This window comes from Ceratina calcarata, unplaced genomic scaffold (assembly GCF_001652005.2).
Source record: "Ceratina calcarata isolate Rehan_Ccalc_2016 unplaced genomic scaffold, ASM165200v1 scaffold93, whole genome shotgun sequence".
NCBI classification, from domain to species: Eukaryota; Metazoa; Arthropoda; class Insecta; order Hymenoptera; family Apidae; genus Ceratina; species Ceratina calcarata.
The window spans coordinates 163,821-173,633 of NW_017180684.1; the positions used below are offsets into that span (position 1 = coordinate 163,821).

At 36.1% G+C, this 9,813-nt stretch overlaps 2 protein-coding genes across 2 annotated transcripts in view; both read right to left on the bottom strand.

Moving 5' to 3' along the window:
* Nucleotides 1-4,093: 4,093 nt before the first annotated feature.
* Nucleotides 4,094-5,012, bottom strand: LOC108631696 (uncharacterized). Its single transcript, XM_018035812.2, has 2 exons — nucleotides 4,902-5,012; nucleotides 4,094-4,739 (listed from the first exon to the last, which is right to left on the bottom strand). Exon 2 carries the CDS (start codon nucleotides 4,737-4,739, stop codon nucleotides 4,395-4,397), a length of 345 nt encoding a protein of 114 aa, XP_017891301.1. The 5' UTR covers nucleotides 4,902-5,012; the 3' UTR covers nucleotides 4,094-4,394.
* A 306-nt stretch (nucleotides 5,013-5,318) lies between these two features.
* LOC108631697 (uncharacterized) overlaps nucleotides 5,319-9,813 on the bottom strand; it is a 46,862-nt gene continuing 42,367 nt past the window's right edge. Inside the window, exons 7-13 of the mRNA XM_026819088.1 lie at nucleotides 7,937-7,940; nucleotides 7,694-7,801; nucleotides 7,017-7,622; nucleotides 6,833-6,943; nucleotides 6,532-6,758; nucleotides 6,216-6,219; nucleotides 5,319-5,747 (exon numbers count right to left, since the gene is read on the bottom strand). Coding sequence (XP_026674889.1) covers nucleotides 5,403-5,747; nucleotides 6,216-6,219; nucleotides 6,532-6,758; nucleotides 6,833-6,943; nucleotides 7,017-7,622; nucleotides 7,694-7,801; nucleotides 7,937-7,940 — 1,405 coding nt within the window. The 3' untranslated portion in view covers nucleotides 5,319-5,402. The remainder of the gene's footprint in view (nucleotides 5,748-6,215; nucleotides 6,220-6,531; nucleotides 6,759-6,832; nucleotides 6,944-7,016; nucleotides 7,623-7,693; nucleotides 7,802-7,936; nucleotides 7,941-9,813) is intronic.

The following is a 9,813-nucleotide window of genomic DNA, read 5'->3' on the forward strand; positions in this document are numbered from 1 at the left end:
GCGAAAACAGCGATTGGTCGCCTCATGGATGCAATGAATCGGATGATAAACCCCTTAAGCAGACAATCCTCCGTTAGTTAGTCCTTAAATACGCGCGCGTCGTGTCTCTGCGTATGAATGAAGTACGGAAAGTATTAATTCGTAAGGAGCCGAAGTAGTCGCGCCTCTTGCTGAAACCTTTCAACCTCTTCCCACGAGCCTCCTCGTTTTTTAGGTAAAATACGAACGTAAGAAAAGCGGATACGATGCTTTTTACTAATTGTATGAATGACTAACTTAAGCGACTTTTAGCCAGATTCAATTTTGAAATTCGGTGATTCAAACGAGTGCCAATGATTAATTATTCAGAGTGTGTTAATGAACTATTCGTGTCCGCTTGTTAGAATTCTTGCGAAGACTTCTTCCTGTAGAATTTCTTGTAAACACATTGGAATCATTGTCCGTACAGTCAAAGGAAGCTGTAAAACGTGATAGGTACGTCGTTCAGTCGCTTCGAGCAGTTTTCATATTATAATATTTACGTATTTTAGATGGAGTTCAATTTACTCGAAAGAATATGAGAATATTTTGTAACGTTTACGTTTGTTCGAATAAATTTTAAGAATCATGATTAAAAGTTGTCGTTTTAGGAAAAAATTAAATAGAGTTAAACGATTGATCTTCAATAATTATAATCGTAGCATTGTACGGATCGACTTGGAAATTCATGAAGATCATAAAAATCGATTGATAACAGATTCACGTGTCTAGATATATCGTTAAAGAACAACGGAGTATTGTGTCTTCGCTGATCATTTATAAATCTGGCTTACAATCAAAAGGAATGGCAATTCCATTTTTTTTTATTCAATCAAATCATAATATAAATTATACGTTGACTATTATCAAAAATTCGTACAAAGTATATTGTGTGACTTTTGTCTATGAATGTAAATCTACTTCTACACCTAGAGGTTTTATTTTACCTTACTAGAAATCAAAACCAATGAAAATCAAACACAAGGGTAATCGTATGGGAAGAAAATGAAGAAATACAATTATTTTAGTTCATTCCTTCAAAGCTAATTCTGCGATGATCTAAACATTTGTCTGACCAGAACAAGAATCAAAACGCTTAACAATAAATACCGTGCCAAAAATTGATCGATGTGAAAAGCATCGGGTCCACCGGTGTCTTAGATAAAAAAAAAAACATTGCTGCAAAATATCCCCGATCAGCGAATCTTGCGTTACTCCGGATAAATAAGACTACCGATGGCCCATTCCCGTTCCTCTTCCACTTGTCGCTACGTACTTACTTATGCTATATTATACAGTATACTTTTTAGCGAGAGTGCAAACGGTGTGCGTCGAAAACCGAAAAATGGCGAACGTGTAGTATGCAATAATAATTCTGTATAAAGAAATCGGATTTTATATGTGTTTGTGAGCAAATGTGTGTAAGAAGAAGCACGTCATCCCTTCTATCACTCTCGATCCTCCCACTTCCCTACGACTAATAAATATTCGCGTCTTATATCTGTCTGAACGAGGATTTAAGGAGATGAAAGTTGCGCCGCGTATGATAACGCAGATTGCCCTCGAGAGTCGGAAACAGGTTGAAAGAATCAAAATTGACAATCAAATCAAAATAGAAAATGAAAGAAATCAAAGGAATCATTGAAGTAAACAATCAAAGGATATTGCAAATATCTTCTCAGCTCATTCGTTCGCGTGAAACTCTCGAGAGCATCCCCTACGCGAGGAAAGTGTAAATTCTGGAGAGTCGAATAGAATCGAATCACTTTCGCTCGCGTTCATCTAAACGACGGTTACGATTATTACGATTAACATGGCTGAAGCTCCAAATCAAAATGCACAGATGCACTAGAAACGAACTTCTCGTCCGACCAAACATTTTATAATGTTCGCGGCGCGAGAATTTTCGTTCCAATAATTTTTAAGACACGTTGTACAGCGAGAAGGATCAAAATCGACGTAAGAAAAAATCAAAGCTTTCAGTATAATTATTATAAATAGCATTGGAACTCGTGAATGTCGATCAGTGTTTTGCTTTGATCTTTTCTACTTGCATTTGGAAAATTCGCGAGAATAGTTTCTTCAGTCCTACTAGATATGAAATTCTTAGGTAATTAGTAGTTGCGAATTCGAGATTAATCCTACACACTATATTTGTACAGTAAGAATTTGTGAAAGCAGAAGGCATTTACTGAAAGGCATTATCTGATGGAAACGAAAAGCAGATAGTGCGAGGACGAAAGAGAAGGGAAATAGGACGTTTGACATATCAAAGAAACAGAATTGTTCTTGACGAGAAACCATGCAGCAATACTTTCCCGCTCAATGCGACTAATACGAGAAGAAAGAGAAACCTGTTAACGATACTTTAAAAACGTTTTAAAATGAATCCACGGCATTTACAGAGACGGTAGGCGAATCGTAACAATAAATGGAGAAGACCTCCGTCCTTTTCTTTAAAAAGAATAAATAAGAAAAAACGACAAAAATAATTTCGGAAAAGGTGAATTTCTTATGGCGTAATGATTCTAAAGTCTCTAAACGTGACGTCATTCGAGCAACATCATTCGCATACCATAAATTGAATTCAATGTCTCCGAGCGGTTTTTCATAATCGTCGAATATATCGAACACGATAATTCGAGTTACAAAACGATTCATCGTGAGAATGTAATTCTATTAATGGCCCTGTTTTCCTATGAAACGCATTTTACTTGCACCATTCTATCGTCCTTTTATACCGCATGAAATCAAAACAATTTTTCCGATACGGAATAGAAGAATGAGACAGTCGAGCTACTTTAAACTCCGACGAGGAACCTGAATCAAATGAAAGAACGAGAGAGTCCATGTTGATACGCGAATATCTTATTGTTAAATAAACGGTGTACGTGTAAACGTGTGTACATGTTAACTGATCGAATACGACGGGGGAGAAAAGAAAGAGGAAAGAGGCGCCCGGTGTTCGGAGCACGAGGTTCATTTGTAAAAAAAAAAAAAAGAGATTAGACAATTTCCCATCTGCTCCGCGGCTGCCAGAAACGACATGATACGACGAAAGAGTATAAATGTTCGCGGGTGAGCAAAAATACGTACAACAGTACAATACGTTATAGACGAGACAAAGTGTTTGTATAAATATCCATAAGTTGTGAGAAGTTTCATTTCCAAAATAGCGATACGACGAAGACAATGTAAATGTATGAAAGACCTGTCGAGACCTACCCTTTCCTTTTTCACGAGATCCCTTCCCGCCTCGGCATCCTTTTCCTCCCTCTCTACGACGAGTGTAAAGAAAAAAGGAAGATATCATGTAAAATTAACAGACATACACCTAAACACACTCACACACATTAATTATAAATATAAATATAAATATTATAAATAAATGAATAAATATAAATAAATAAATAAATGAATGAATAAATAAATATATATATATATATATATATATAAATATATGTATGTATACATGTGTGTATGCGTGTATCTATATATGTATGTATACATATCCGCACGTTATGTATGTATACACATATACGTACATTCTAACAAATGATTGATTGTGAGTCATTTAAATAATTGTTATATGTATTTTCTATATATTATAACAACTAATACAATGATATATATATTGAGATGACATTACGATACTATTAACTAAGTGTAGTTAAAAAAAAGAGAGACGAAGGAGCGAAAGATTAGGGCGATTAGGCGGTCGGAACCCGCTCGCATTATAAGAGAGAGATAGGAAACGGTTGGATCACTCTAGTCCAATATTTCTATAAATCTCACTAAGTGAAAATGAAACAAAAAAAAGTAAAAAACCGGCGGAGAAAGCGGGCCAGCGCGAAATATTTAAAAAAAAGACAAAAACTAGAAAAAAAAGAGGAAAACAATAGGAACGAGACACTCGAAACGAGTGCACCGCGTAGAGACGAAGAACCCGGCGATCTTTTCTTCGGTAAACGCGTAATCGCGGTTGTTACGGTGAGCGGGACAACGATGGTGATTTCGTTTCGAGTGTGCCCGTTGCATATTGCGAAAAAAATAACACTGAGTGAAGAAATCAATGTGGAATTTGCAACAAAAAAAATGTATTTTCTCACTCCCACTGCGAGGTGTATCGCATCGCTACATCTTATTTGGAATGAAAAACCTAAATATATTATATTATTATATAAAATCACTGTATAATTGTAACGAAAATTGTTTTTCAAACGATGTGGTATTTTTATTGTAGATATTATTATATAACAAATAAAATCATGATTCATTGTATCTGTCATGTGTTCAATTTCATCTCAGCTTCCTCTTGACGATTTTATTCGCATTTCAATAAATAATGTTCAACATTTTTCGAGCAGAACATAAAGTTAACAGTTCACGTAAGCAGGATCGTCACAGGAATCGGTGAGCGTGTTGAATATTAATCCTGGCTGGCAATAATAACCAGTTGGGATCGCGTTCTCGTACTGGCAGTAATAAAACTTCCTGCAGTTGAAGGGATCTCTGAAGTACCCTTCTTCTGCGCACTTCGGAATCAATGGAGCCGTAGGCACCGTTGGAAACGAATGATTCGCTGGCTCTTCGGGTGGTAACTGCTGCGATATCGCGTTATTCTCGATATCGTGTACTTCGACGTAATTGTCATTCAGTTTGTACCCGAACGACAAGATGCAGAAAGTGAGGAGGATTACCGAGTAAACAGTCAGATGCATCTGGGAAAATTAAATTGACGAAAGACATGAAATTATGAGATGCATTGGTATAGATCTTTTCGTAATGAAACGGTTCACTGTATAAACTTTCACTATTTATTTTTGATAATTTAAATCAAATTATTACTACTACGCTTTTGGAATTATAACAACTATACTTACTTTGAAGGAAGTCAAAGAACGAACAGATCCCAATGATTTTGCGTAGAGTTGATTAGACGCTATCAATCACGTTTCACTAACTGACGTTTGAGATGACTGACATCGTGCTTATGTACACACCAGTTACGGAAAATTAAAAAATCTGTATCACATTCACAAAGACAATACATGGAAATAGAGTTGACGATACGCAGAAATGTTTAGTATTCTTATCGCCGATATTATAGCTAATCGAACTTATTTTTCCTTGAATGTTAAGTAAGCATTAGCAATTTTTTTCCTTATTAAGAGATAATTTCGGGGAACGTAGCTTTGACCGTGATCGTCGATTCTAAGACAACGCCAAGTTCTTCGTAACTCATTAATGATTAGAACTATTTGTTACGTAAAATAATATGAAATCGCGTAATACAGATGTTCAATTTCATCTCAGCTTCCTCTTGACGATTTTATTCGCATTTCAATAAATAATGTTCAACATTTTTCGAGCAGAACATAAAGTTAACAGTTCACGTAAGCAGGATCGTCACAGGAATCGGTGAGCGTGTTGAATATTAATCCTGGCTGGCAATAATAACCAGTTGGGATCGCGTTCTCGTACTGGCAGTAATAAAACTTCCTGCAGTTGAAGGGATCTCTGAAGTACCCTTCTTCTGCGCACTTCGGAATCAATGGAGCCGTAGGCACCGTTGGAAACGAATGATTCGCTGGCTCTTCGGGTGGTAACTGCTGCGATATCGCGTTATTCTCGATATCGTGTACTTCGACGTAATTGTCATTCAGTTTGTACCCGAACGACAAGATGCAGAAAGTGAGGAGGATTACCGAGTAAACAGTCAGATGCATCTGGGAAAATTAAATTGACGAAAGACATGAAATTATGAGATGCATTGGTATAGATCTTTTCGTAATGAAACGGTTCACTGTATAAACTTTCACTATTTATTTTTGATAATTTAAATCAAATTATTACTACTACGCTTTTGGAATTATAACAACTATACTTACTTTGAAGGAAGTCAAAGAACGAACAGATCCCAATGATTTTGCGTAGAGTTGATTAGACGCTATCAATCACGTTTCACTAACTGACGTTTGAGATGACTGACATCGTGCTTATGTACACACCAGTTACGGAAAATTAAAAAATCTGTATCACATTCACAAAGACAATACATGGAAATAGAGTTGACGATACGCAGAAATGTTTAGTATTCTTATCGCCGATATTATAGCTAATCGAACTTATTTTTCCTTGAATGTTAAGTAAGCATTAGCAATTTTTTTCCTTATTAAGAGATAATTTCGGGGAACGTAGCTTTGACCGTGATCGTCGATTCTAAGACAACGCCAAGTTCTTCGTAACTCATTAATGATTAGAACTATTTGTTACGTAAAATAATATGAAATCGCGTAATACAGTTCCACGATAAAACGCAGTAAATAAGTTACATCGATTACCGATTCCTGGATGATGGGAAGATAATGGGTGAAACGATCTTATGAAATACTTTTATCTTAACATTAAATATTATATTTCATTGTTTTACAGTTTTCATTTAAATATTTCAAAAGCAAACATAATTTCTCATTTAGGATGTTCATATTTATTTCTGTGAATCACGTAAGCTTTGATACATCAGGAAACTGTGGAACGTAAAAGTATTTTCTCTCCGGTTCTATGCTCTTCGTCTTGTTCGCCTTCATGGGTAAGACGTTCATCACTCTCGTGGTCAGTTCAACAGGCCTCAATGATCCAAAGAAATCTGTGACCGGTACTTTGTCGGGATCTCTTCGGAATAAGTCTTTCCTCACTCCCACTGTTGACAAGCAATAATGCTTGGGGCATACCTTGAGCTGGAAAATATAAGTACGCGCATTAAATTAAATCAGCGATCGTTGTCTTGATTAAAAATAGTAGTGATGCTCACGAATTCTCCCAAGGTTTTGGTACTAGACGGCTCTACTTTTTCTAAGAAGTCTAGTGCATAATATGTATATCTATCTATAACGTACACACCAATAGCAGGGTCCAAGTGATGCTGGAAATGAAATAAAAATTATTAAGACACAATTAAAAAGATATGAACAAGAAAGTAGATTCGTGTTATTCACAGAAAGCGATTCCTCTCCAACCAGACTGGAAGCAACTGCTAGAATATTCGGAGAATAAAACTTCTCATACATCGAACTTGCTTGGCAAGTGTCTACAATGAACAATATTTCGTGGTATCTTCTCTTTTGCCACATTTGCTCTAGCGCGTCACCGAGTTCTAGACTAGTGATCTCCTCTGAGTCTTGAAACTTCAAGAATCCATTCCCACCGTGACCGGTGAGATAAATCAAAATGTTAGACCCTTCGTCTGTCAAAAGCTTCTTAGATCTAGGTGTCTCGGGTGCTAACCGTCCAGTCAACAATCTCACGAAATTTTCTACCGTAACTTCATAGCCTCTATAATCTACTTCAACGTCATCTCCGTAGACATTAATATGTTGCTTGATGTTATTAAAAACAGTGGCCGGTCGAGGATTCCTCGGATTGCAAGCCATGTCATCTGCTATCATTAGAATAATTTGCGAATCTGGTATACCCAAACGTTTGACGCTTCTATAAATCGACAGCACGTTCGCTACGTGCCGATAATTAAACCAAAATCGTGAAGTGTCAACCAGCACTGCCCAATTGTTCGAATGGCCGGTCTTAGCGAAATTCTCCGACATCTACAAAATGTCGAGATCTTCATACGCCCGTGATTAGAAAACGTATAAAACCGGATAAATAGAATACGCACCTCCCAAGCGTAATTCAAATGGCAAATTGATAAAGTAATTAGAATCTTTAAATACATTTTGATAAAGTTACGTATCATATTAATTTGTACAAAATCTATTATTGCTTCCTAATCGGTATGACAATTTACAACAATGAAATTTATAAAGTTAGAATAATACGCTAATCATTTTCTCTTGTTTATCCTCATTGTTAACGAACACTTAATCTTCTATCACAGTAAACTTTAATATTGTTTACAAACTGTACTACAGAACATAACCCCTAGAATGAATCCTACACTGTTAAACACGTGACGTGTGTCACTGTCTAGCTGTCTGGTACATCTGGTAGATGTCGGTGGAATGCTGACGACAGGTGCTGCAAATATGGCTATGTGATACGAACGCAATAATCGAAGGACTATTTTGGCATTCAAACGATCCAAATTTAGTGCAATCTTGAAATAGACTGTTTAAACAAGAATATCTAAATTGTATAGCATTGTTCTCAAAATTATGCCCAGAAAACGGGTATAAAGGGTTTTCGTAGTTCCCCTTTTTTCCACCAGAGATGCTAGTAGTCTGTCTTCTGCATACTCTTAAAAGTTTCGAGTGGTAGCAAAAGTTTAATTAAAATTTGAGTGAAATCTTTAATATTTTCTTTCAATCGTGCATTCTAATTGTGGTGTGATACTCCCGCAGAATTGGACGGAACATCTGTCCAGAACGGAGCATCGATCAACATCATTGTCATCTTAAAAAGGTACACATCTTTAATTCAAGAATTTTTGCATGTTACGATTCATACACGAAATTCTGTAGAATTTTTGTACATACTCTTTAATTGTTATCAAGCATCGATCTTGGCTGCTGTATGCGCTGATCGATCAATAATTTGTAATAATAAGTCTACTTGACAACATCCCATTGATTTATCTCGAACACTTTCGAACGGATGTACGTCTGTGTGTGTGTGTGACTATAAACATTATTTTAAACAAACAGTAAGAAAGGGGTTGGGGAAATGACAAGAGACAACTGGTTGATTGCCACGTTATAATAATTTATTTAAACATTTATACGCCTATGATGTTCCACAGTCTTGAAAGTAGTGCTAACCGATGTTACATGTATATACGTACAAGCGGGACGCAGCGTGTACGTACATAAATATATCGTTCTCGTAAGTACATAATGTAATATGTAAACATATATAAATTCATTTATTTATTCGTTTTATTTTATTTATAAGTTAACTCGGTTCGGTGTTACCGTCTAGATAAAGCATTCTCGAAACTTAAGAAATCAATCATTTAAACTATCCTGCTTATGAACTGTAGATAGTCTGTATATCTTTACAATGATTTCTGTCGGTTACTTCTAGGTACGTTAGGCGTGCACGGATTCTATGTATCCCTGGAAAAACGTCTCACGTTTCCTCTACCTTTCCTTCTCGCTAGCTGAGACGCACAGTTTTTTAATGATCGTCAAATTATCCGGAAGCTAACAAACACTTAAGTCCATTTACAAGGAGCTTCCTACGTAGTTCATAATCTAATTCCATCGCTGGGTCTATCTTGCGCGTTAATTGTACAAAGTCTTCACGCGAGTCGCACGATTTGGGGAATCACATTAATCCTTGAACTTTAGATACGATCGCATAAGTAGAGATATCGGAGCAAGCTCGAACGCTAAGTTCATTTCCTATCGACCTTATCTTCTATCGAAAAGAACAGCGTTTTAAGGATGTATTGGCTACACAGTCAATCCCAAAAGTTAATGTACTTTAGAAAAACGCATTTCCTATAATTGAAAAGAAATCAGACGTCGGAAGAACAATGCTAATAATAAATAGCTACAAAGTATAGAAGGAAATATTCAACTAATTATTGACGCTGGCAGAAAACTTTTTATACAGAAATTATAAGCCTTGACGTCCTCAACAAGAAAGATTCTATGAATTTTTCTTCTAAGTCGAGTATTTAACAAGTTACATATGATTATTTGGCATTTTATTGATGTTGATAAAATCCGACCATCCCAGCGTCGAAACGGCGAACTTTTGGCAAAAAATTTCGTTTTTCCTCAATAATTTCTAAACTGTTGATTGTACGAGAAAATTGCATAGGACCTTTCTTGT